The following is a 27,037-nucleotide window of genomic DNA, read 5'->3' as shown; positions in this document are numbered from 1 at the left end:
CGTGCGGCGGCACGCCGGTGACGCCACGCTTGCAAAGAAAACGAGTACCTTCTCCGAGTTTGCAAAGTTAGCGTCGTTTCGACTCTTCTTGGTGTTATTAGGGAGTCTTTGCAGGTCGCTTTGGCAGTCCCGCAACGCTCTTCGCAACGTTCTACGATACCCGAAACTGTATACAGTCAAGGCCATCGGCGCGCAGGCGCAGCAGCGGGCTCTTCGTTGCGGAGGGCTTAGCGGAGGGGGTAACGCGGTCTCCGAAAACTTCCTATTGGCGGTACCTTGTCTTGTAAGTAGTTTCAAGGAGCTGTTCATTTTACGGCGTTATAAAGTTGGCGTTTATGCTGAACGGGGTTCGGGCAAGTTGTACGGGTGGGCCTGCTTTTGGTTTCGACTCTGGGTAAAATGTCGTTTGTTCTCCCACTTTTGGAGTCTAGCGGACGCGCACGAACGGTTCAACCCTGCGGTGTTTTTGTTCGGTGCATGGCGGATGAAGAACACTAGCGGTAAAGGCGAAAGGCCCCGTTCCTACGCCACTGACGACGCCCCTCGGGCTTTCAAGCTAGCCAACGTCGTGCGCTTACTCCCCTTTTCTCTGCTTCACATCTCAGCCGCCAGGCCGCGCTAGATTTCGCTGCACATTTGGATAGGCGGAGGCTCCCCACTTCTCTCCCTCCCGTTTTGTCCGCCGGATGGCGTCGCGTCCTTCCTAAATAAACAATTTACCGTCTCCCCCTAAAGACCCTTCTCGAAACGCAGTCTGGCAACTACGATCGCTATCTCCTCAATTGTTAGGCTAGGTGGCGCAAGCTGCTGCCCGTTATAAAGGGTATAGCCATTACCATCCATCCATCATCCATCCGTTCATCTCAGTGTGTGGCATCTGTGCCAAACTAAGGGAGGCCTTCTTGAGGTTGACGAACGAAGAAGTTCAAGATACTGCCAAGCGGAGGATATGTGAAGCTTGCACGTTTGAGACGCATAAAAGGGCCGCTTAAACGTTTATTTGGGAGTGTGGTCCAATATTTCTTTTGGCACTAGTAAAGCCTTTTAATGGCGAAAATTTAATTAAAAGGGCTTATAGGTCGCCGCTTTGTACTGATCAGTTCATACCTTCACACCTTCACACCTTCGAAACTTAAACAAATCAGGAAAGAATTATGAGGTAATCGAGCGGTTGATGTGCAAAAGTGACGGTGTGTACGAAAGAACAGTTTCCTGGCCGCCATTAGTTTGTCAAGACCGGAACTGCCTTTCGAGCCAGATGACACTGAATTTTGAAAAGGGTCTATGGAGGCTATTCTTTGAGACATCGGCAGCAGATGCCGTAGTCTGTGAACTGACGGTTGTCTTTAGTCGGTTCACTGTACAGAACTAGTCTTAGTTTAACTTGAATCGCACGTCAAACAGAAACGGAAAGTCACAGTAAGTCGGCCGAGGGTCCCTTGGAAAGGGCAATGTCAAGTGGCTTTTTAAACAATTCCAAATAGAAAAACGAAAAAAATATATATGTAGTCCTATTTATAGCAGCGTGATTTGAGCCGCAGGTGTGTTTTATGAGCTTTGCTGAGCTCGTCGTATATACAATTTTTACAACGAGTCCCACGGGTGTGAAGCAAACGCAAAACGTGTAAAGAAAGTGCAACGGCTGTAACACAATTTCCCCGCTAAATTTAGCGGAGAAATTGCGTTACACCCGTTGCGCTTCCTTTACATACTTCCGTCCCGCTCTTTAGAAACATTTTTTTTTCTTCATAAAATTCTAGTACATGAATAGACTGTTTACAAACAAGCCTTCGTATACCCACACCGGGTGCGGGCAGATACTTGCGCAGATACTAGGCTCGCGAGAGATGCAGCATCTGCGCATGTGCAGTGCCGACAGCAGCACCACCAGGGTGCTGCGACGTCAGAGGGTGGACTTGGTGTGTACGCAAGGCTGGAATGGCGGCGGATGGGCCGTTTCTAGGTTTTCCCCGGCGGTTCGCAAGTGGGGGTCGAAGTGACCATGCAATGAGCGGGCTCACCCGACGACCAGTAGCCGGACCTCAGGTACAGGAGGTGCTCGATGAAGGAGTCGTCGCCGAACAGCATGCCCTACTTGGAGGGTTACACCTTGGAGGCGATCGCGGCGATCGACTCCCCGGGTCTAAGCCCGACTTTGCTCTCCTCTATACCGACGTCCGTCCGCGGGAACTACGGCAGCTGGCGGGCACTCGCCGGCGGATCGCCACGCGAGAGGCAAAGGAAGAGCCAGGGGATCCGGAGGAGTCGCACGCGACGGTGCACGTGACTTGGCTGAGTCCGCGTATGATGTCACGTCACGGTGGCCACTGTACTGACTAGAGCCACTAAAGAAACTACGTTTTAGTTATACTGATACTTCGGCCATATTGGTGCTTGAAATCATGCCAGAATATTTATCGCACATTGTTATTACCAGCGATCCCCTTTCATGTCTGTGTAACTAGAATTAACATTTCTTTGCGTCCTCACGTACATCGCTTCACAGTCCTGTGTCGTTAGTTTGCATATACTGTCATCATCGAATCCACCGTTCTCAACAGTATACGCAGCCCTGTGTGAATATGCCAAAGTTCCTATGCGCTTTGATGTATGTCTGGTGAGTTTATTGGATCACAATTCGAATTATACCTTTTTTTTTCCAAAATATGCATATTCAGAACTGCAGAGTTTCGGCATGTATAGATAACAAGGAGCACTCTCACAAAGTCTTGTCAATGTGCACTGACAAAGAATGTAAAAAATAGTTATACTTTATATGTTGGTGAGGTGTGCTGCACTGCTTAGACTCGTCATCCACAAGTGAAAATAGCTGAAAGCAATGTCAGTATATCGGAAGAAGTTTGTGGAAGACATCACCTACACTGCTGTAAACAATTTCTGACATTTAAGACGCAAAAATAAATTTTTAAAACGTCATCTTGAAGCTTTAAGTGCATTTATCTCAGCTTCACTTTTTGGCAGCAAATCCCACCTAATAAAACTATCGTTTCAGTATGAAACTACCGAGAGACTTGATATTTGCGGATTACATGCCAACATTTTATCGAGCCGGTTACTATAAACTTAGATTTTGCATTTTCATGTTCCTTTATTATGAATAATTGTAATTTGCAAAACGTGGCAAATGTAAAAAGAATATATGTATGTATATATATATATATATATATCATAATTTTTGTTTTTACCTGAAAAAGGCATATTTTCTGAAATTTCTTTTCATAGTAACCGGCAACAAGTATTCCAGTATGCATTGCACCAGAAATATATGTGGTGATCAACACCATTTCTGAACGATAGATTCATTGAGCAGATTCCATGCAAAGCTATGCTTTACTTCGTTTGGGGGGGGGGGGGGGGGGGGGGGGGTATAGAACCTGAAAAAATTGGTTTACAAAGCTGAAACTTTGCATGCCTTCCTTCTATATGGCTACAAACACCACTTGCAAATTTTACGCCGATTGAGTGGGCGGTTCAAAAGTAGCCATGCTCAGGTAGTGTCCTCCCTTAAAAGTCTATGTAATAATCATACATTCCTTTAAATGTTTGCTCTGGTTTATATGGCTGTAGTTAAATGCTTATTTGGGTTTATGTAGATACCATTTATCAGGGATGGGCAGTATTTCAAATACAAGTATTTGAAATACGTATTTCAAATACTTTGTGTATTTTGCATTTGTATTTAATTACAAATTGGGTAATGTATTTGACGTGTGTATTTAAACACTAAAACGTGGGTATTTCACATACAATTGTAATTAAATACAATTTTGTGGGCGAAAATACATCCCTCAAATTTATTGTCACTGTCCAGAGCAAAAAGAAAACTACGTTCTGCACCGAATGCAGTGTTTCTCGTCTCAGTCAAGCACAAGCGTTTAGTGACTTTGTGATTACGGTGCTAGTCCAGGGCAAGAGTAGTGACGAAATCGACCTTCACAGGCAGACTGCCTAAATAAGTGCCTGTGACAACTTGTGATGCTTTCCAGCCTGATTTCCATCCATATTTTTGCCTGGAACATTCTAAAAGGCGCGGGTCGTCCAGATTTTTGTAACTGGTGCGAGTTGCAACAATAAAAAATTCTCTAGCTAGTGCTGCGCGTCTTGGTCGTCTCGGTTTTTTGTTGGTCCATACCAAAATGTAATCGACAAAAAAAAGCTGCTTGAAGCTCTGTACTCTTTTCACCTATTACGTCCAAGCTGATTAAATTTTTTTTTTTGTGATTATATTTCTATTACGTTACTAGAGCCTCGCACACTAACTCCCGAGTGTGCGATGTAAAATTAAAATGAGATACCCAGAAGCCCGTTGCAGCTGCCCTGAAGTCGCTGACGGAAATTTTGAGGAATGTATTTGGAAAAGTATGTGGAAGAGACCAAATACATTTGGTTGTATTTGTATCTTTTATTTAAATACTTTTCTGGAAATGTAATTAGATTTGTAATTAAATACATTTTTGATGAAGTATTTTGTATTTGTATTTCGATACATATTTGCATGTATTTTGCCCATCCCTGCCATTTATATTGTTTTATTTGTTTTCCGGCCCGGGAGACTGCGACAGTCAAAGCGGGCATCCGGCACTCCCCTCTATTGGAGCAGTGGACAACTAACAGAACGCTCGTGGACTCAGCATAATGGCTGACGAATTCATCACCAAGCATGGATGCACGACATTATGTTCAAGCGTGGATACAAGCGCATCGATGCAAGGATGAAAGAAGGAAAGTAAATATAACTAATATATACAGGACGTACGACCCAGGGGACGAATGTACATCAGTAGAATAGCGGACAAGGCTGGTTTTAGTTTTCTGAATGGAAGTTCCAAATGAACCCGATACTGTTTGTCCCCGTTTCTGTGCGTTCTCCAGACTCGGGTTTCTTTATGAATTCACAGGCCCTTCTAATTTTAACCGTGTACAGTTCAACGGATGGGCTAAATTGGGTTCTGTATCAGCTCACCGACAAATCGCGTTACTTGAGCTTTCCAGCCCTCATGTGGACGTCGTTGAGTTCGTGCGCCTTAAGTCGGCAGTCTTCTTGTCGGCTGTCGCCGATCATCGCAGTACGTGTGGCACTAAAAAAAGAATCCGTTGTCTTCGAAGTCCTACACAACGCATGTAATGCCATGTGTCGGCATGCGATCGTTTCAAATTGCTTCGGAAAGTGAAGAACATATTGTTAATTCATTTCCACGATAAACACATCCGGAAAACGTCACGTAATAGGTCACGATTCCACGTGACATGGCATCACGTGACACACCACCGCTTAACACCGTGACTTCACGTCACGACGTCATGCGACCTGACTACGCGAGAGATGCGACGTCAAGAAGTCGTGCCCGCGCGCATTTCTCCGCTAAATTTGGCGGCGAAACGCACGAAGAGACGAACGAAATTCTGGGATTACAAGAGGGTTCCGTCGGGGCTGTGCCAGAAGGGAGAAGAACAAGTCTCTTTCCGTGCCAGGAAAAGCCCTGCCCCGCGTGAGAAGTGCACATCGCTCGAGGCGTCTTTCGTTGCAAGGTGATGGAGTGTCCGCGTCGCCCTCCCCGAGATCATCCGTCAGGGAGGCTGGAAGACACGCGCCACGCTTTCCGCTCGGTCGGCTTTCGGGGACGAAGCGAAATCAAATAAGCCGAGCAGAAGCGAGGCTGGTCGGGTCTGGGCCACCGTAGCTGAATCGAGCGGATATTGAATTTCCGTTAGGCGGAAAGCGTCGACTTTAAAGCGGCTTTAAAGCCCATATTTGTTGTTTGGTTCGTTCCCACCCTAGCTCAGCTATATAGTTTTTGCCACTCACGCTGAAGGGGAAAAAAAAAAAAGGCTGGCAGCGATTTTTTTTATTTTTTTGCAAACTTCTATAACGCACATGGAATGCGGTGTTTAACGATCGTTTACATTCGTATAGAAAAAAGGTGCGCAAAGAGGAATTCGCCAGGCAACGTCTGAGGGTCGCGGGGGTCTAAGAAAATCTAGCCGTTGATAGCTTTGATACTGCTCTTAAAGACGGCGTTCGATTATCTTATTGATTGCGGGCCTCAAGATTTTGCGCAACTTTAACTTGGAAGACAGGGAGGGAAATGTGTTAGAAGAAACTAGGAAAAAAAAAAAAAAACATTATTGCACACATGGACAGACCACGGGATGATTACAGAGAACAGATCTTCCAAAGATGTGCTGTCCTCTTGTTCTGCCCTTCTATGCGTAATTTTTTCGTAAGTTTGTTTCATCGTAGCAACGTGCTCACCTCAAAAACAGGACATTAGGGACGACGGCCGCCGGGTGGCAGTCCCGTCGCGCGTGTCTAGTTTCCTCCGGCTCCCCGGGGCGGGTCTGTGTCGTGTGCAAAAGAGCTTCGCTGGTAATCCACCTTCACAGAGTGGAATGGCTCATGATTTTTGATTGTGTAGTCTTCTGACACCATAATAAATCGTCTGGCAAAATAAACAAAACGATTTGGGGGTTGTCAGTCCCTATAAAGGGCAACCCCGGTGGAAAACGAAACCAAAATAAATTGCTGGTATCATTTTAGTGACGCGAAATATGATCGCAGCCGAAATATTGCGCAAGAGTGAAGCCGCGTATTCCACTAAAACCAACTTTACTATAGTCGGATGCAACCTAAGAACAATCTTTTAGCTCCACCCACAAGCGCATTGCGCCCATCTGAAGTGCCTCCGCCGTTGAGAAAGTAGTTCGCTAGCAACGTTGCTTTTTCTTCCTCCAGGAAACCTGTCTTAAACTACTACAATATTTATTTAATTCATTCAGGACATTTAAATAAGTTAGAATACGTTTTTGTCAACGAAATAGCTGTTTAGTAAAGAAAGAAAGAAATTCATGTCCAATGTACCGTCTTCCCAATTCATTTTCTGTCCAAGATACTGTCTAACATACCGTCTAACATACCTCTCAGCAGTGCTAAGCCTCGCGCCCGCTTCGAAATTTTCGTTGGCGATAGCGTCGCTGGATTCTCACGTTGTCGCGCAAAAACTGCTGCAAACGCAAGCCGATACCATCAAGATTTCGTGGCGCAACCTCGGGCACGTAAAACACGGTGCAAAAAAGCAGAATAATTGTCACGAGAAACTATAGCATCGCGTTGCTAAGGCCAGCAGCCATGTTGAGCTTTTTTTTTTTTTTTTTTCAAAAGGATCGCGATTGGTCCACAGAATCGTGACGTCATGAAAACAATTGGCTGGCGTTTCTCGGCGTAGGATTACATTTTCCTCTGAGAGGCATTTCCGGTTTTTTCTTAGCTTGCAACCGACTATAAAACACTCAGTTGTTAAACACATCCTTGAAACCTGGACCGCTCGCGTCCACCGAGACCAAACTAGATACGATAACAGCTCCACACTTTTGCGAAATGGCACTGCGAGATGTGAAACCGGCCTTTGCGCGACCCGACCTGAACCAATACGTGCAGCCGTGCAGTTCCTGGAGTGGCCGCTGCGGAAGAAGTGGCGGCGTTGCGATCTCCTTAACGTTGACTAAAATTGATTTTAAAAATGCGAGCAGCTGCTTCTTTAGCGGGTGGCAAACGGGTTAGCTTTTAGTCAAGGAACACTGGCGTACGCTGCGCAGCGCCCCCGTGACGTCACGTCGCCGGTGACGTCACGTCGCGGCCGGATGGACGGTTGGAAGTTAATGGCTATTCACTCTGTAACGGGCGGTAGCTCGCGCCACGTAGCCTAAGTCTAAAAAGACAAACGTATGATTCCTCCCGCCGTTGGCGTTCTAACCCAATTTTCTCTCCCTATCACCAGGCAGTGTGAGATATCTTCAGGATGAACTTTGGGGAATCGTGCAAAAGAACTAAAAACATCACCTTCCGCCTCTTTTCCCCCGGCGAAGGAGTCGCCAATTTTCCTCTGTTCAAACCTTGTCGGCGTTACCCCAGTATCGGAACCACTGGGAGACAGGGTTGAGACTTTGGGCCGGAGTCACGCGGGAGGGAGTCCCAATTTTCTTGTCCCCAGATGTGCTAGTTGTGCATCATTCAATTTTCCCTAGATAGTTTCCACCAATCTTCTAATCGCCTCTTTAAGGCTGTAATACTTTTCTCTTCCGTTCTTCCATCGTCGCCAGCGAAACCCAGGACCCTGGACAAATTTGTTACCTCTTCAGAAAGGGCAGGGCGAAGCCCCATTTCAAAATTAGGTACGTGTTCTATACCCGTTTTCAACTCAAGAAAAACACAAGCTTTGCGCATTGTTTATACGCGGCGCGAAGTAGTTCTTAAGAGATGCGGTTGTCCGAGCAAAAAGAGACGATTTTGGCGTTTGGAAATTGTACGTCTTAATAATATGACATATATCTAACCTAAATTTCACATACGTATATCTTAATTATCAACATGAAGGGGGAAATTAGTAATACCTCGCGAGGAACGGACTTTTTTTTTACTACGGTTTTTTATGGCAGGCGGTATATAATGTGTCTGAATCCTGAAATTTAGCCCTGTATGTCCTCGTTTCTTTTCCCTTTTAATTATATCCTCCTCACGTTCCTCTAGAAATTGTCATCTCTCACTGAGCCCGACTCTCAGGTGTTTTTATTTCCGTACATGATATATTACAATGTCTTGTATCCTCAAAGTTTTTTTTTTTTTTTTTTTTTTTTTTTTTTTTTTACCGTTACTTTGTACTTATCACTACAAAAACTCATGCCCATGGTGTCCCCTTTCTCTCCACATATTTCAGCTAGTTCCTGTAATGCATTTCTGGTTATCTGCCATGAGTACTATGTCGTCCGCATACATCAGTCCTGGTATTACCTTTATTGCATTTCTTCCTACATCAAAACGTAAGTTGCTTTGCTCTAATTTATTTTCCATTTCACTGAGATATATTATGAAGAGCAGAGGTGACAGAGGACAGCCCTGCCTGAGCCCTCTTTGTACTGCTGCGGGTTGTGTAGTTTCTGCTTTCCATGTTATAGCCACCTTATTGTCTGTATACAGCTGCTGAAGAAACCTAACCAAGTTTGCATCTAAATTATACTCTTTCCGCTGACCCCAGTGTTTTTCCTGGCTCACACTATCGTAAGGCCTAACGGCTGACGACCAGTGTTGCCATCCGTCTAGCAGATACTTGCATAACAACTGGTGTGGGCTTTCGGCCGTTCTGCACTTCACGCGACCCTCCTCAGCCAAATAAATAAATGGATTTAAATTGAATGAGACAGTTTCGGTATTGCCGTAAACGCTCCAAACCAAATTTTCAGTCGTGATATTTATAAAACTACACACACTACGGGGGAAAAAATAAGTATACCTTGTAATTCAGGGACACTGCTCTAACTGGAAACAGTCGCAATCCCAAATTCAAAAGTATTGACCGGAGTTGCCCCTCTCCGTTTGACCCTATCCGCTGCGCTCTCTAAGGCAAGGAAGACGGCTCTGGGCTTGCACGCCGCTACAGCTTTGTCTGCAGAGCTCCGAATGTCGCAAAATTCGGCTGAAAAATTCACGGCACGTGATGTCCGGTCGCGTGACGTCAATTACCCCGCTAAATTTAGCGAGGAAGCTGAATTGCTGTATGGGCCCGCATGCGGGTCTGACGCATGTGGCGCCAGAAGAATAATCGAGCGTTGGCGCATGTGGCGCCAACGCTTCATCTGACGCAAGTCTGAATCCTGCGCAAGCGCAGTGCCCACCCCTGGCGTGGGTAAACGCGCGTTGACCTGGAGCTCGTGTGACGTCAAGTCACGTGACGTTATTCCCCCTCTAAATTTGGGAAGGAAATACACAAACAAACGCAAGCACGGACACATTTCTGGGATTAGAAAGATTCCTGATTCCTAACTGAAAAAAAAAAAGGCATTCCAAGCTTCAATAAACGTCGAAGCGATAAAACGGCTCATTCGGAAGCTGCCCCAGCAGCTGTCGAAAGGGAAAATTGTCGGCAAACTGTCCCCGCGGCTTTCCTACACAAACAAATTATAACGCCTTTCCCTTTCCCGCGTTTTCCCCTCTCCTCAGGTGAAGAACGCCGAGAAGGCGGACGAAACGGCGAAGCACTCAAGATCGGACGAGTGGGCTCGATAAATGGCGGCTAAAATCGAGGTCATATGTCTTTTCGCTTTCTCTTTTTTTTGTATTCCTTGCTATGGCACGCGGCCTTCGGCAGGAATCCATCAACGCGACTGTCAGTCCCGATGCCTCATCGCTGCTTCCTTGGCGGGGAGCTCGCTTGCCTCGTGGCACCGCGGTACGTCCTTCGGGCGCCGAGTTCGCTATAAGCGAATTTCGCTATGAACGAAATACACCCGCTTTGCACCAAAGCAACACGCGGTTTAAGCTCATGGTTTTAGTTATTATGCTAATGAGAACAAGTATAACATTTTCATGGGGGGGGGGGGGGGGGGGGAGGGGTGATTTCAATATAAATATGCTTTTGGATAACCCCCCCCCCCCCTTCCCGTCAAAAAATAAAAAAGACTTGCTGATTAATATCTTGGGAGAAGAGCGTGTTGGTTTTGGTCATGGATGAAGAAAGAATAAAACAATTAAAACAGGGACAACACAACCACATCTTTCAGATAAAATGTTATACTTGAAAGATGTGGTTGTGTTGTCCCTGTTTTAATTGTTTTATTCTTTCTTCATCCATGATTAATATCGATGGTTGTATTAATGTGGTCACGTCTCATACCAGAATCACATCGGATTCGGCGGCATTGCTTGATTTGCTCACCACAAGTTATAACCTACCGCATATAAAATCAGGAATAATCACTGACATAAGCTAGCAACCACCTAGGTGTATTCACGTGTATAAGAAAAACAGCTCGTTAAAGATAGTACAAATAAACGTGCATATTTTCAGAATATAACAAAGATGAATAATAAAAAAAAAATATATAGTACAAAGTTTTCGTGAAGACGAGAGAGCCCGAAAGCATAGAGGTCTTCAAGGTCTACCGTAATAAACCTACAAAAGAATTAAAGAGTGCCAGCTAGAGAAAGATATTTCAACAACTCATTTCTGTCATCAGCAAAGCGAACGGACATCACGTGGAAAAAGCGTAATAATGTTCTTAATCGTTAGTCTGAAATAAAAAGAAAAAGGCCTGTGCTTACATTGAAAATCAAAATAAGTGTTCTACATTTTTTTCAGCCAGTTGTGGAAGCCGAGGTGACGTTTGCGTTTTTAGCACTAAAAAATAGTAAAAGGTGACGCTGACGACATGCAAATAGGGCCAATAAAATACGCGTTAGACATCATATCTTCATGTTTGACGTATATTTTTAATTTGTGGTTGCAGGCCGGGGTTTTCCCACAGGAAATGCAAATTGCAAGGGTTTTGTATAAAAAGCGTGACAAAAACGATTTGGGGAATTACAAGCCTTTTCAATTTTATCTGTTTTTTCAAAAGGTTTCGAGAAAATTATGCTGTCCCGAATGATAAAGCTTGTGGACAAAAGCAACATAATCACTCCGTCGCAATTCGGATTTTGTAAAGGCCGGTCTACAGAGCTGGCCCTTATGGAGCAAAAGGAATAAATTTTGAGTAGCTTTGAAGATAAAACGATGACTCTTGGAATTTTCGTTGATTTTACGAAAGCCTTTGATTATTTAAACCACGACTTGCTGATAAAAAATCTTGAAAGGTACGGATTTCGCGGACAAGCGTCAGCTATCGTTTCATCATATCTTGCTCATCGTAAGCTACATGTTCATATCAACGGGTACCTCTTCAGACATCCAACCTATCATATTTTGCGTTCCGCAAGGCAGTATATTTTAGGTACTTTTTTGTTAGATTTATATATTATTGACATCGTGAACGTAGATAAAGATACGAAATATGTTATCTATGCTGAAGATACAAGTTTGTTTTTCACAGGTGTGTGCTGTACTTAGCACATAGGGCGAATCAAACTCTCCAGAAGTGTAGCTGGAGCCACGCCAACGCCTTAAAAATCAACGTGAGCAAGACGGCCATTTTGTTTCAACCGAAGAAGAAAAATGCAGCTATTACAAGAGATATCGTTATGAATTCGAAAAAAATTGAAGTTTTGCCCAGTTTTAAGATTCTTGGAGTTGTTTTCACGCAACAAAAGAATTGGGATGAACATCTAAACCATATCTCGATAAAGCTGTCAAGTGTGATTGTCATAATGTATCGTCACCGCTCTATGTTGCCAAAAAATGCTAAATTGTTAATCTATAACTCGTTATTTCTTTCGCATATACATTACTGTCACCTTGTCTGGGAAAATACTGCAGAGCCAAATTTGAACAAAACACTTATGCTACAATAAAGATACTGCGAATAATATGTAATGTTCCATAGGACCACCCTAGCAGACCTCTGTTCACAAACTTAAATTTAATGCGTATTCACAACATCTATAAATATCCGCTATGTCTAAGTTATAGGTCTGAAATAAAAAAAAAATAATACTTTCAATCTTAGTGAACTGGTGTCCTTATCGCTGAAATTGACAACATATCCCACTCGTAGCCTAGACAAGTGGAAAGTCCCAAGTTGCAGAACAACCTATGGTGAGCAAATGCTATCCAACGTGCTTCCGACCCTACTTAATTACCTTGATACTCATACTATTCATCTTTCAACATCAACAGTAAAATATATCGGAGATTTTTTTTTTCTTGTAGAGTGAATTTCTACAGCAACGACTAAATAAATCTTTCACTCAATGTCCTCATTTGTAAGTTGCAGTTATATCCGTTGAGAATGAATTTAATGAATGAGTATAATATATTACATAGGCGTGCTATATATCTGGGCCCTTGAGTGTGCACTTGTTGCTTTTACAGTAAACCGTCTGTTTAGCAGAACTAATTTATCTGCTAAACTGGAATGTTCTAGATTGAATCACTGACCTGTGTATTTTTTTATTTCGTTTGTTTTGTTTATAAAGTGATACAATTCTTTTGTGACCTGCCGCTGTTGCCGATTGGGGAGCGGGCTCAGGACTCGTCAAGCTCCACAAATGTAGCTTTTTTCCTCAGTCCCCTTCCATCTTGTACTTGTACTTCATGGAGAAATAAATTATTATTATTAATATTATGACGCGCCAGCTTCCACCGAGTTCAATAAGGGTCCGAGAGGTTAAGAACTTGACTTGCACTTTTTGTTTTTCCATTTGATGAGTCCGCTGGGAGCATCTAAACTTCACAGTCACTCCTGCGGTATGCTCGATTAGGAGACGAGTCTAGCCCCGGGCTGTGTCGCTTGTTTGGTGTGACACAGTGTTTAGAGTTGCCCTCCGGTCGGACATACAACTGTAATAACTGCTCCGAGCAGGTTGACTGAAACACGTATCAGAAAAACAAAAATGCCAAATAAAGTTCTCAATCATGCAGAGGTATATGCAACACCCACTCCGTCCTCCATCTTGACCCATTTTCTAAGCTCTGTCGATAAGCACTAGGACTGTACAATGCATGGCATGCTCATGCGCCATTCACACTGGGCCACAGCACCCTTTCAAGCCGGAGTACATTTCGATGCTCAAAGCGCGTGTCTGAAGTCTATTCCCTCACTGGAGGTGCGCGGAACGTTAAAGACACCGGCAGGCGCAACAAGTGGTAAAACGCCCGGACACACCATCAGGATCGAACAAGCCGCGGTTCGCATTAACCGACGTCTGTAGGACGCCAGACAGAACCCTGATAGTCCATACTGTGTTCTGAAGACGTCATCGGGATGCCCTAACCATGGTCGTCCAGCGGACGTCCATGGGGCATCTGTGCAGCCTGGCTTAAGGTGACCACGATGGTAACCATGAGACTGGAGAAGAACACACTTAAAACAGTAAGAGGACAGAAAAGTGAAAAGCAAATAGACAGTGTTGAGACGCTGTCTGTCCCTTCTTTTTTTTTTTGTCCCTCTAAGTCCCACTGCTCGTACGTCATACAAAAGACGCGGAGTTTCTCTGCAGATATGATGGCACAATTATCTGCGGAGACGCCTCAGAAATGTCCGTAGCATGCTTTGCTTCATACGTATGTACGCTTCGAAAATGTCTGCGGACAGTTTTTCTATGACCAATGTGGACGTCATACGAGGAAGAAACCCGCCTCGGATAATGTCATGCAAGCTGTCTTTTTGTATAAAAAATGACCGCATCTCCACGTGGTGAATGATGTTGATTGGGGCGAAGCTCTGGTGGTGCTGATGATACTGATTTTATTGTTCATACGTAGTGCTGATTTTTTTTTATTGCTCATAGGTAGTGCTGAGTTCCGGGTTGCGTTTCGACTTCATTATTACTGCTTTATGGTCGGTGAAATGCAGAGCCAGTGGTTCTTCTAGCGGATCAGCTTTGATCCGCTAGAAGCCGTGGGTACGCATCTCCACCGCTTAAGTCAACGGTCCATGTCAGAAAGAGAATGTTTGGTATGGATCGTGGTTATATACTCATTTGAGCATTTGACCGCAGCGCCCTCTCGTCTATAAACGTTGAGCCAATGCATGCAAAGTTTAACGCGATTATATACGCATTTGACCGCAGCACCCTCTCCTGTATAGACGTTGAGCGGGTACATGCAACGTTTCATCCATGACAGAAACCCCAGCTTTTGAGTTAACTGCCACATCTCAGAGCCCCCTACTCGTCCCGCAGTCGTGGCAGAGTGGTTAAGGCGATGGACTAGAAATCCATTGGGGTCTCCCCAGACAGGTTCGAATCCTGTAAACTGCGCAAACATTTTTTTTTTTTTTTTTTTATGTGAGAACGGACGCCGGACGGACAGACGGGCAAGGCTAGACCCTAAGGAGCTTCGCCCCTAATATGTCACCAGTGTGATTCCGGATTAACCGTCTGTTTTTCCCCAGTCTCAAAGTTACCTTTATGTTCGATATACACCAGCCAGCCTGCACTCTAAGCATTTTTGTTCGTTTTGTTTTCTGTTAAGCTAGGGTCACACTGCTTACGCATCATTTAAAGACAATCTGCATAGAGATTCGAACACGAGTCGCCGCGAGATCCGTGCTTCGAGTGCCGCATGGCAATGACTTCGAGCAGAAAATTTGGCTCGCGGTATTCGAACCAGGATGTTGCGGTGACAAGTGTTCGCAGACATTCTTTTGCACGTTGTATGAGCAGTACGTGACCCCGGCTTTAACTGGTGCGCACGAAGTTAGAAGGACAAACGGTCGATCGTCTCGCTCCGCCCACCCATTTGCTGCCATCCAAGCACTTTAACGCGACCCCGAACTCCCAAACTGCGTTACTTATACGAACACAAACAAAAATGGCGGCTGGTACTAATCAAGCGTTCCGCCCACCTGCGACACAATGCGGCGCACTTACGACAGCGAACTCCGCGATTATTGGCGTCCTATAAACGAATTCGAAAATATACTTACAAGCGCGCGAGGCTCAACGACCAAAAAACTCTTCCATCGCTGCAGTAGCATATACCTCACGTACTGCGACTGACGTTGCTGTATTCATTCTTTGCTTCGAACACGGCAGCGCCTGATTTCGCTGTATTCATTCGCTTCAAAGGACAAGGCGTGTTTACGGTATGTGTTGCCCCAGAGGATGTTGTCACAATAAGCGGCTGTTCTAATAAGCGGCTGCCGTAATACACGGCGAGAACGGCACTTGTTGTGACACTTGCTTCCGTTCGCCAATTAGCGTTTGCAACTAATGACCCCGCGTTTCTGGCACACAACAAATACGTCGCAAACACACAGATCGTTTTCTTTTCTTTCGCTTTTTTTTTTTCACCTTTCTCGTTCTCGTTGCAAACTTTCAAAGTGGGCTTGTTAGCGCAACAATACGTGCGCCTGCGCGCAAGAGCAGACGGGCGGACAATAATTAGGGCCGAGACCGGTCAATTTGCTGGAAAGCCGCAATCGCAGAACTCGATTTCCCAGCCAGACATCCAATTAAGCCTGCTTCTCGAGCACAAACAAATTTCACAAACAAGAGGCAGCAGACGGACAGGACAGTTCTTTGTAGATGTATGTATAAATAAGCCCCCCCCCCCCCCCCCCCCCTTTCCCCCTTCAGGTCCTTCGACCATGTCATTCGTGAACATAACAAGTCAACGGTCCGCGTTTCTAAGGCTGTCATTGACAGTCTACGAGAGCAGACGATCGCTCGTTCTCGATACGGGCAAAAGCTAACATATAATTCATACAGTCAACGAGGCGTATGATCGTGCATGCATTGTATCAAAGCCAACAATGCGCGGCAGGCAGCGGTGCAACACGCTACTCCAAAGGCAGAGTACAGCGAGAGTTTAAATATCGATCTCCGACAAACGCGACACGGAATCAGCCACAACGGGTCTACGAGCCTGCCGCGCGAATTATAATGCCTGAGCCGCGGGCAAGAGAAGAAAAGAAGAAAACATAATAATCGATCTTCCTCACGGAAACATCACCACGGAACCGCATTGCTGCAGATTATCAACCCGACGTCCCTCGTTCGCGGCTTAAGAGATTAGGAGTTGATTTAAGTTCTAAAAGGATTATAACGGCACGTTGCGTCGCGCAACACGGGAAGTTCCCAATTAGAAACGGGACCCAGTGCTGTCGCGCGGGCGAGTGTTGCGTCGGAACGGGGGCACTGCAGACGACTGTAGGGTACACTCACGCCGGTTACGACAACGCGACGACGCGTTCCAAAGGCGAAGAAGACGCAACGGAATGTCGCATCTCCTCCTCGGTCGAACGGAGTGATGCGTTTGCGGCCCCGCGTTCTGAGACGAAAGACGAGTACTCACTCACCCTGTTTGTCGCGCATGGCTACGGCTCCCTTCGGCGCGGCGGAGGACTCGGCCAGTATCCGTGGCTAGGCTAGAGGGTGGCCAAGACCGTTTGCGTGGGGATATCGCGAAGACGCGTTCTCGTCAAGGAGCTGCCATTGCTCGAGTTGCCATGCCGACAAGCTCCGGAGGAGGACAGAGAGGAAAAGAGCGGAGAGGAGGTGATGGAGGAAGAGAGCGGCCGCGGTGGCGAGAAGGCGTTGGGTGGCGCCGCTGGTTATATGGCGTGTGGAGGCGGCGGGTAGACGAAGTAGGGGATTTCGCGTTCGCGGTTCGCTGTAGAGGTTCGGCAGCGTGGCTGAGGCGGCAGCGGCGCTACAGCGACGGTGGTTGGTTTCGGCAGGTTCGTGCGCTCGCTGCTGTTAGCCTCTGCTTGTTCTAATATTGAAAAAAAAAAAAAAAAATGCTGACACATTTTGTTGTGTGCGCTGAACCTTCGAGCTGTCTGAACCCTTAGCAATGCAAGCAGATTTTAAGGCATGCATGCACACCCCGAACCGACATAATTACACATTGTCATAACGTATATCTGTGCCCATGAGTATCATAACTTACACATAAGACACCGGTCCCATGCACTGCAGTGAAAGGAGACGTTCTTTCTGAGCAGCTGCTCACGACGTGTAAGAGCTCAGCGCGCGGGATGAAAATTGACCAGCGGCTAGGTGCTTGCTACTTGGACGAGCGAGAGAAGGAAACGTCACAAAAAAAAAAAAAAAAATAATAATAATAAATAAATAAATAAAAAAAAATAAAAAGTCCCGTCGAACGACGTTTAAAAATGGAATATAATTTGTGTCTCCGAATTGAAACAGTATGTTCAACGATGAAGCTCGACATTTTTGAACCTGTCCATCCCCATCCATGAGACAAAATCGCCTAATTCAACCTCGACAAATTCGCTCTTCTATTTCTTTTAATTCGCTTTTTTTTTTTTTGCGGAAAAAAAAGGGGGGGGGGGGGGAGCACGGGTGCCAAGCAAACCAAGCAGTAACGAACATAAGTGTGCAAATATAAACGTTTTGACTGCGAGTCGAATCGGGTGTTATCAAGAACGAGAATTTTATATTTACTACCAATTAAGCACATTCGCTCTAATGCGCCGCAGTGTGAGTTATGTTTCACCATGAAAACCAACCGTTTTAATGCATGAAAAATATTTCGATACTTGTCTTCGATTACAAAGTAGTTCCTAATAAGACGAGAACCAACCGAGACGCGCCGCCGGGTAGGCCGTTTCTCCGAGCACACCGGTGCAAGGCAGTGAAGCTCGACGCGCGCGAGCGCGCCGGCGCGCACCGGTGCAGCTTGACGCGAAAAATCGGGGAATCCCGAAGACTCTATTCGTCATTTTTCATATAGCTGAAAAACTCAAAAAACTTCGATCGCTACAAGGCGTGCCGCGAATCGACTAGAATTGAAAACATTATTCGTTAGTTATTCCAAGTTTCGAGTTTTGGTACACTTCTAATAACCAGCCACTGCCGTGTACCTTTCCTTGTTGACAAAAGACGAGCATGAACCTTATGAAAGCGATTCATCTTAGTGTAGAAATCAGGTTGACAGGTTTAATACGGAAGACAATTTTTTTTTTCTGGCCTCGTTGTCAGTGACAAGGAGAACTTCCCACACCTAACTAGACAACAAGGCCGCGGTGCTAGATTTATGACGTCACCTACCGAAGGCCAGCGCGAGGCACACAGACACGAGTGCGGCGTCATCGTTCGACTGGGACTCGTGTTCGAACGCCGAGGGCACCCAGCCGAGCGCTGACACAGCACTCGTGTTTACTTCGTGCTCTGTTCCAGCGATTTATAAGCCCCCACCAGTTTAAGAATTATATAAACCTTTGCCCCGGATTGACCTTCGGAAGGTGACGTAGCAAACCCAGCGCTACGGCCTTGTCGTCTAGAAGGAGCTGGAATTACGCTCATCATCCATGAAGGGTTCACAGCACACCGCAGGCCCGGATGGACACCGGGCGCAGTGGAGTCCCGCTGACCGTGCCCAGATCGGAGAGCGTCTTGAGCACTTGCATGCCCGTCAGGACTCGCCCGAACACCACGTGCCTCTTGTCCAGGTAGGGCGCCTTAACCATTGTGATGAAGAACTGCGAGCCGTTCTTGTTGGGGCCGGCGTTGGCCATGGACAGTAGGCCGGGTTCCAGGTGAAGCAGGGCGAAGTTCTCGTCCTCGAAGGGGCGTCCCTCGTAGATGGAACAGCCCCCTGTCTTGCCCGTCGGAGTCTCGAAGCATCCGCTCTGGCAGATGAAGTTGGGCACGATCCGGTGAAAGGGGCAGCCCTGGTAGCCGTAGCCCAGCGTTCCGGCGCAGAGGGTCCGGAAGTTCTCGGCCGTCTTGGGCACCACGTCCGCCCGGAGTTCGACGACTAGGCGGCCTATTGGTTCGCCGCTGACGTCGACGTCCAGGAAGCAGCGGGGGTTGCTGGCCTTGATCGGCGTGACGGCGTCCTGCGAGGAACGTTCGCTTCGACAGCATCCCCTCGAAGAAAGACACAAGACTTCCGTGCGGCTTTGTGGGAGGCACGTGCGGGAGCCTATCCAAAGTGCTCGTCTTCGTGCATCTCGCTATTGGCGACGTGCACGATCGAAAGCGTCGCTGTGTTCGTACTCCCACGGTTGACCGAATGCTAGCTATGACGTCCGCAAAGGATTTCTCATCGACGGAATTAAGAGTAAAGGAAGAACTTCACATTTGGCGGTGTTGGCAGTGTTGGTTTCAGGACGCACTATACAATTACAAACACCATCGAACTTGTTGTTTGCAAGATAATGACGTCACGAGAAGGAACCACAGGAGAGCGCCACTAAAACATCCCGCCGCTAATTCACTGGTGGCCATGGTTGCGTGCGCGGCTGTTGGGCGCGTGCTGACGGTAAGCTTTCGCAGTTCTTTTGCAGCGAGCATCCCGCACCATCCAGATTGTCGGTCTTAGCAGGCTATTCATGCGAGCTCGTTCTGAGCATGCGCTTTAAACAGCGCCCTCGAATACGGCGTCCAGTGGGTATACACCTCATAGCAAGCTACACACAGGCTGCGTTGATGTCACACCAGTCATCGCGGTGGTAGCCTTGCCGCTGAGCCTGTACCTTCTGCGGTACACGTTTCGCATCATCAAATCTGTTTTCCTTAGCAAGAACAAGTAAGAATAACAACTCTCCTAATGCGATGATTGGACAGTGCTAGATGCAATACACTTTACGACTTTCTGAATACAGGGTGAAACAAGGAGACGCCAGACTCTTTAAATCGACCGGAAAATTAGGTTTCTTAACCCATCGCGCTACGACTTTGTGCACCGTTGCCCACAGATGGTGCATTTATTTTTTTTTTTTTTTGTAAAATTTGCAAAGAGCGAACTTTCCTGAGGAAAAAGTAAAGAAAGAAAAAGGCTTAACTCCTATCAGAGCCGTGTATTGGGAGAGTTTGGCCAACAGGCGGAGCAAAGGCCGCCGCCAGCGCCGAATATTCCCCCCGCGCTTAGAGCGTAAACTAAATTTGTGACACAGCGTCGACCAATCAGGAGACCGCGACGTCAGAATATTGCAAACGACATTCAAAGCGTGAAATAGAGGCGTTCAATCTCGGCCTCTCTGCTCTATCTCACAAATGTCGGCAGTGAAGACAAAGGTACAGGGGCGTGAACCTAGCTCAGCAAAACGCTTTTGTTTGTACGTGAACTCGTGCGCGTCGTGCGTAGGAGCCACTTTCCAAAGCCACGCGCTCGTGCCCATGCCTTTCTCTGCACTGCTGATGTTGGCTTGTTAGAACAGCGTCCTGGAGACGCGGTGTCCCGCTCGGCTCGTGCGCTGGCTTGGCAGTGCTTTCTTTCACCGTCTCAGCTGAGACGCTGTTTCTAGCAAGTTGGCCCTGGTTTGGAGCGCACGTTCGTTTATTCTACACTTGAATATTGGCGTGACGAAAACCTCGCACGCACAAAGTTTTCAGTCACTGAGAGTTACACCTTTTAACTCTAGCGACGCTAAAACGGCTTGAATTAGTCGTGTCACAAATTTAGAGCTCACGACCACCGCTAGGGGCTGTTTCGCGGCCTGTGGTTGGCCCCGAGATACTCGCCTATTCAAACCAATGTATGGCCAAACTCTCTCGATAAACGGCTCTGGCTCCTATGGAAACGCAGCGATGCCACCGGTCTGCAAACAACACGGCGCCGTTTCGCACGGGAGACAAGAGATGGCGCAAGCGATCGCGACGCCAACTGCCACCAACGAATGAGCAGACGACGCCGAGAGCCGGCCCTTTTGAAGACAAGGAACTGCAGTTCTTTGCTGTTACCGCGCCTGTCTTTTTTGTTTCTGCGACTGTCGCCGCCTGCGGAACGCGCGCCGCTTTTGAGTCGAAAAGGTCGTCTGCTAAAAAGGCCTGCTCTTGGCGCCGTATGCTCGTTCGTTGGCGGCGTTTGTTGCGCCATCTCTTGTCTCCCGTGCGAAACGGCGTCGTGTTGTTTGCAGACCGGTGGCGTCGCTGCGTTTCCATAGAAGCGAAGCCTTTTTGTTTCTTTACTTTTTCCTCGGGTAAGTTCGCTCTTTGCAAATTTTTTAGAGCGCATGCTCAGGACGAGCTCACATCAATAGGCTGCTAAGACCAGCATTCTTGATGGTGCGGATTGCACGTTGCAAAACAACTGTGGAAGCTCGCCATCAGCACGCGCACATAGCTATGGTCGCCAGTGAATACTCCCTATTGGGAAATGGTGTAGATTAAAGAATAAACCAACATATGACAAATGCGAAAAAAAAAAGAATTCTAAAACACTATAATCATGTTGATACCTTGATTAATAATAAATTTAAATTAAGGCGTTAAGGGGGCATTAAACAAAGTTCTATACTTACGCTAAATACTAACGATCACGAATATTTAAAATTCATGACCTTCTCAGTGAGCATTAATACTTCTCTTCATGCAATAGTAAAAACAACAACAAAAGTACGAGCAGCGCACGAGCATTATTTTCTCAAATGGCAATCAACACAATCGGACAATAGTGATCTGGCGCCGATTATCTGCCGCCAATATTCATCATCGCACTGAAAACAATACACCCTTAAGGGTGTAAGTTAGCTTGTCCCAAGGATAAAACCCTAAGGATGTTACAATAACACCATAAACGCAGGGTGCTGGCGATCAAAACAGCATGCAATGTATAGCCTTCCGCCTTTTTCGCTGGTCGAAAAACATTCTCTCAACAAAATGAAATTGGCAGCAATATTCTAAATTTGTCAAGCACACGTTCTCGCACGAAATAGTGTAGACACCTGTGGGAATCTTTTTTTTTTTCTTTTTTGTTTCTCCATAGTATCGGTGGGAAAGCAATTCTAGCGAAAAATGGTGCGGTACTGTTCGCTGCTTCAGTGAAGATGGAACCGTGTTACCAGCGTACGGCCTGTATTTAAATAATCGCTCGTGTGGATGCGTCGTCTGCTCTAGGCAGATGTTGGAAAGCATCGATCACCACGACGGATGCCTGTTTCCGAATGAACTGCACTATTTATGTTGAATACTTGTTTCTTCTAAAATAGATGTATCTGTTCACCAGCGTGTAAATTCAACAAAACAAGGAATTCCAACCCCGATACTTAAATAATACTGGTACGTGGGCTGTACAATCGCAGGTTGTATGCTTTTTCTTTTTCTTTTTGTAACTTTTAGATTTGCAGTAATAAATAAATGTTTCGAATTGAGAGAAGTTAGTGCTGTATTGAAAATTACCAACCTAATGCTAGCTTCTATGAGTAAGAACGTTATGCTACAGCCGATGTTTCCCTTTGCTGTGCCATGCTGTGGGTAAGCTTTTCGGAGTCTGAACAATTCTACTACTTTGCAACGAGGACTAAGTGCCTCTTCTCATAGGCGCCGGCTACGCCCTCCCCCCCCCCTCTCTCTCTTTCTCCCGAGCTCTTCGGAAAAGCAAGTAAGCACCATTGCCTCCGGAACCTCTGGGTGCTCCTCATTAATCTTACCTGTGCGCCCTGGTGCCCGCACATATCGATGGATGGCGCCCAGTGGATAAATAACAATTTATCCACTCCCCAGCTTTGGTCACTAAGTGACCAGAGCTGGTAAGGGGATAAATTGTTCCATCTACATGTATTCGCGCAGTCCTGTTCGAAGACCCTACGTAGCATTAGCAAATACGATAAAGGCTAGTGCTGGAAATTCCTTTGAACGCCATCGGAAGTAGCTGCGCATGACGACAGTGGCACCTCTAGGGGACCTGCAGCCCACGGAAGTAGACGACATAATACGTTTTGTAAGCCCCATTTTGTTTTCCCAACAACGTTGAAACAATTCGTTACAGTCAGCATGCGCTTGAACCACCTTCGTCCACGTCTGTTGTTCGCGCTGTGTCCCAAGATGGATTCACAACAACTCGCCCAACTATCCATTCTTCTGCGTGGAACACCATTCCCTGCATTCTCCCTGATGCTTGGGTAATTTAGCAATATGTCTGTTGAGCAAATCAGTTATCAGTATGCACCATTTTCAAGATCAGTAGACTCTCAGGATGATAATAAAGGTTTCTCAAAGATTTGCCGGTGTGCGATCCGCGTCGGCCTTGTATACGCTCGCATCGCCCTCTCTTTGTCGTCGTTCGAAGCCCCGCTTGCGTGCCTAGTTTCCTTTCCTTCCGCTCTCCCAGGATGGCAGTACCTTCGCGCGTGTCTACTTTCCGCCGGGTGGCGCGGTCCCGTCGCTGTGTGTCTACTCTCCTCCGGCTCCTCGGGGCGGGCCTGTGTCTTCTGCTAAAAAGCTTCGCTGGTCATCCACCTTCACAAAGTGGAATGACTCATGATTTTTAATATACCATAAAAAAAAAGAAAAAACATGCCGCTTTTACTTAAATCTTTTCAAACCCTGCAATATGGTGAAACAGCGAACCCCGCGAAACATGCATATCTATAACCGCATATACATATATAAATCGATATATCCCTTTATCGACATATCAGCTCATTGCCTCAGGACAGACAGACATCGAGAAAGAAGCGAGAATATCACACAAAAGTAAAATTTTGGCCGTAAATAAAAATAAAAAAAGTGTTTCTTTTTCAGGGATCGTGTAGTCCGTCTGACTTACTGTGAACAGGCGAGATGGGGATGGGATTCGGATGACACGTGGACCGGTGCCAGCGGTGTCTTTCCCGTCCGCTCGCCCCGCGTCCGAGGACGTCGCTGCAGAAGGGCTCTGGGTCTCTGAAGTCTCGGGTGGCTGCTGGCCGCGTTCCTGAAGAGAACGGTGGACGACGGCTCTTGATTCCCACCGAACTGCTTACAATTGCTTGACTCGTTAGTAATAATATCAGTAATTATTATCTTTATTGGCTCAGGAGAGCAGCAGTACCGCAGAAAGGAAACAACCCGTACCGTGGTGGTCGGCGGTGCCGCGCCTTTCAGCTGAGTTTTTTCATGCATTCTTACCTCCCACGTTTTTCTTTCTGCCTCTTTCACTCCCTTTCCCACTGACGTAGACTGCTCAGCCCCATCACTAGTGTGTAGGTATTTAAATGTAAGCTTTCGGGATCGGTTTGTCCATTTTGTGTTTAAACGTTTCAGGTATAAATATCTTGAATGCCTTCCTGCCCACTGCATATCATCCATTTCGGTCAAACTTTGTACAAATTCCAATTTACTAATTGCACCCCTGCTCTTAAAAGACACCAAGCCCATGTCCCCCTGTACACACTCATTTAATGACTCTCCATGTGCTCCTAGTGTCAATATGACGCTTCTGTGTCGAATATCTAATCCTGATTCAACCTCTCATTTCATACACATGGTACACCATTTCCAAAAGACAGTCCTGGTTCCATCACTCCTTTCCATATACCTAGTGCGTTGAGCTTCACAATAGATGAATTTCTTTTCCCTTTTCTAATTTTATTCTCATCATGTTCCTCTAGATATTTCCTTCCCTCATTGAGCCAGACTCTCATATATTTGTATTTTCCTACCTGGTATATTACAATGTCTTGTATCCTCAGGGGTTCCCTCTTTTCGTCGTTACACACCTTTACTCCGAACTTGTCACTACTCAAACTCATGTCCCAGGTGTTCCCTTCCTCTTCACATATTCCAGCTAATTCCTGTCACGTATCCTGGTTATCTGCTAAAAGTACTATGTCGTCCGCATACATCAGTCCTGGTATTACATGTACTACATTTCTCCCTACTTCCACAAAACTCGCATCAAAACCTAAGTTGTTCTGTTCTAATTTATTTTCCATTTCACTGAGATATACATGAAGAGTAGAGGTGACAGTGGACAGGCCTGCCTGAGGCCTTTTTTGATTGCTGCGGGTTGTGTAGTTTCTGCTTCCCATGTTATAACCATATTATTGCCGAAGAAACTTAACCAAATTCGCATCTCAATTCTTCAGCTGACCCCCGAGTTTTTCCTGGCCCTTGCTATCCAAATAAGCTAAACATAAATGACTTTAGTTTTTCATTGCTATTTCTATACATTGTGTGCTGACGAATAAGTTATCTTCCAGTCTTCCATCTCTTCAGAATACGTTTTGGAGCTCCAGTTATTTGCATATCTTCTGCCCATTCCTCCATTATCCGCTTTACTATCTGTACAGCTAATCTGTATAGAACTGAAGTTACCGTTATTGGGCGTTTATACTTAGATTAGTTTCATTTTACTCATTGAGTACCTCTCTTCCCATAATTATTTTATTCATCGCATGCCGTAAATTCACTTTGCTTGTTTTTTGTGGTGTCTTAAAGAGTTCCATGGGTATGTCGTCTGGGCCTGTCGCTGCACCCGCCGGGACCTTACTTTCTGCCTTATCACATTCTCTTTTGGTCGTCTCTACTGTTCCACAATTCTCCTCCCCCTCTACACTGCTGCTGTCAATGCTATCCACTGTCCTCTTCTGCTCAAACTGGGAGAAAGCCTCTTCGATTTTGCGTCTAATATAATCCCGTGCCCCTTCCCTCTCTACTCTTCTCCCCTCCTGTGTATCAATACGTCTTGAAAACCTTTTTACCGGATTCCTATTTTTTTAATTTATTTCCATTATCTACTGCACTCCTGCACTCCCAATTTCGGCCTATATTAAAGCTGATGTCTTCCTTTTCCGCTCTTGGAAGTTCTCCCATTTTCATGCTACTTTAGTTGGCTAGGCTCCCCTTTTCTTTGCCCCCATATGCTCCCTAGATGCCTCTTGGCGCCGCAAAATGGCTGCTTTGACCTTTTTATCCATCAATCCATCTATCCAGTGTTGCCTGAGAGCGCTCACTAGTTAAGTACCAACGCTATCATTATAATCCCACAGGGGTAAAGCTTCGGTTTCGCCCGCAAATCGAAAATTTCGTATTGTAACACAAATATTGGGCAAAAAAAATTTTTTTTTTTCGGCGAACATTATTTTTAATTATTGTCTGTCCTACCAGTTGGAGAAAAAAAATTTTTTTTTTCCTAGGTCCAGATAGTGAGATCATTATGCGATGATGTCTGCGGGGTATTCTCCAGCGCAATACAGTGGAAAAAGAAGAAGAAAAAAAAAAGATAGTGAACGATGTGCAACGAAACTTTTCCAAATAATGTCCGTAGGTGGCGTATTTGTAGTACTCAATCAAATTTCGCAAATAGGATTAAAAAAAGATTAAAAAAATGAAAAAAAAAGTATTTTATGAAACGGGAGAAAAAGAAAACAACCCGTCTAGCTGACGTTGCTACTCAGATATTTTACCACGCGCTCGGATCTACTGGGATCTAATTTAGGGTGTTCACCTCTAAGAGTAAAAGCTTTCAAGTTTTTGTATTCATGTGGTGCCGTATGTGAGTAAGTAGCAGCGCCAGATTTCTGGTTTTCTCCCGCGCATAGGAACTAACAAGTTTTTTCTTGCATTTCTTTCATATGAAATATACAGTCGCGAAATTTGAGTATGATGAATGCACCATCCAAAGACTCCTTTATGAAAAGTTTGATTGCACTCTTTTTAATTTGTATATTTTTACGAATTTCGTTTACCCCCTAATAACGCTTAGAAACACCCTGTATTGTTGCTTGGCTTATTAGTAGCAATACCAGTAATAGCCATCTTTGCACACGGATTTCTCTGACGTCACGTCATTGGCCACTGTGAAGGACCTTGCTGGTGTGCGCGTACATACTTTCTGCAGCATGTATTCCGCAACACCGACTTCGTTTTCCTCGGCAAGACCAAATAGGAATGACGTCATGAGCAAGCCAAGTC

At 45.8% G+C, this 27,037-nt stretch overlaps 1 protein-coding gene across 1 annotated transcript; it reads right to left on the bottom strand.

The window, feature by feature from the left end:
• Positions 1-18,463: 18,463 nt before the first annotated feature.
• Positions 18,464-24,244, bottom strand: LOC8053909 (peptidyl-prolyl cis-trans isomerase-like). Its single transcript, XM_040206185.3, has 3 exons — positions 24,197-24,244; positions 23,910-24,056; positions 18,464-19,257 (listed from the first exon to the last, which is right to left on the bottom strand). The coding sequence occupies exons 1-3, from the start codon at positions 24,242-24,244 to the stop codon at positions 18,736-18,738; spliced, it is 717 nt and encodes a 238-aa protein (XP_040062119.1). The 3' UTR covers positions 18,464-18,735.
• Between the last annotated feature and the right edge of the window lie 2,793 nt (positions 24,245-27,037).

This window comes from Ixodes scapularis, unplaced genomic scaffold, assembly GCF_016920785.2.
Source record: "Ixodes scapularis isolate PalLabHiFi unplaced genomic scaffold, ASM1692078v2 PGA_scaffold11__112_contigs__length_91849675, whole genome shotgun sequence".
Taxonomy (NCBI): Eukaryota; Metazoa; Arthropoda; class Arachnida; order Ixodida; family Ixodidae; genus Ixodes; species Ixodes scapularis.
Note: the sequence above shows the minus strand (reverse complement) of the source record. Positions and strands in the feature narration are given on the sequence as shown.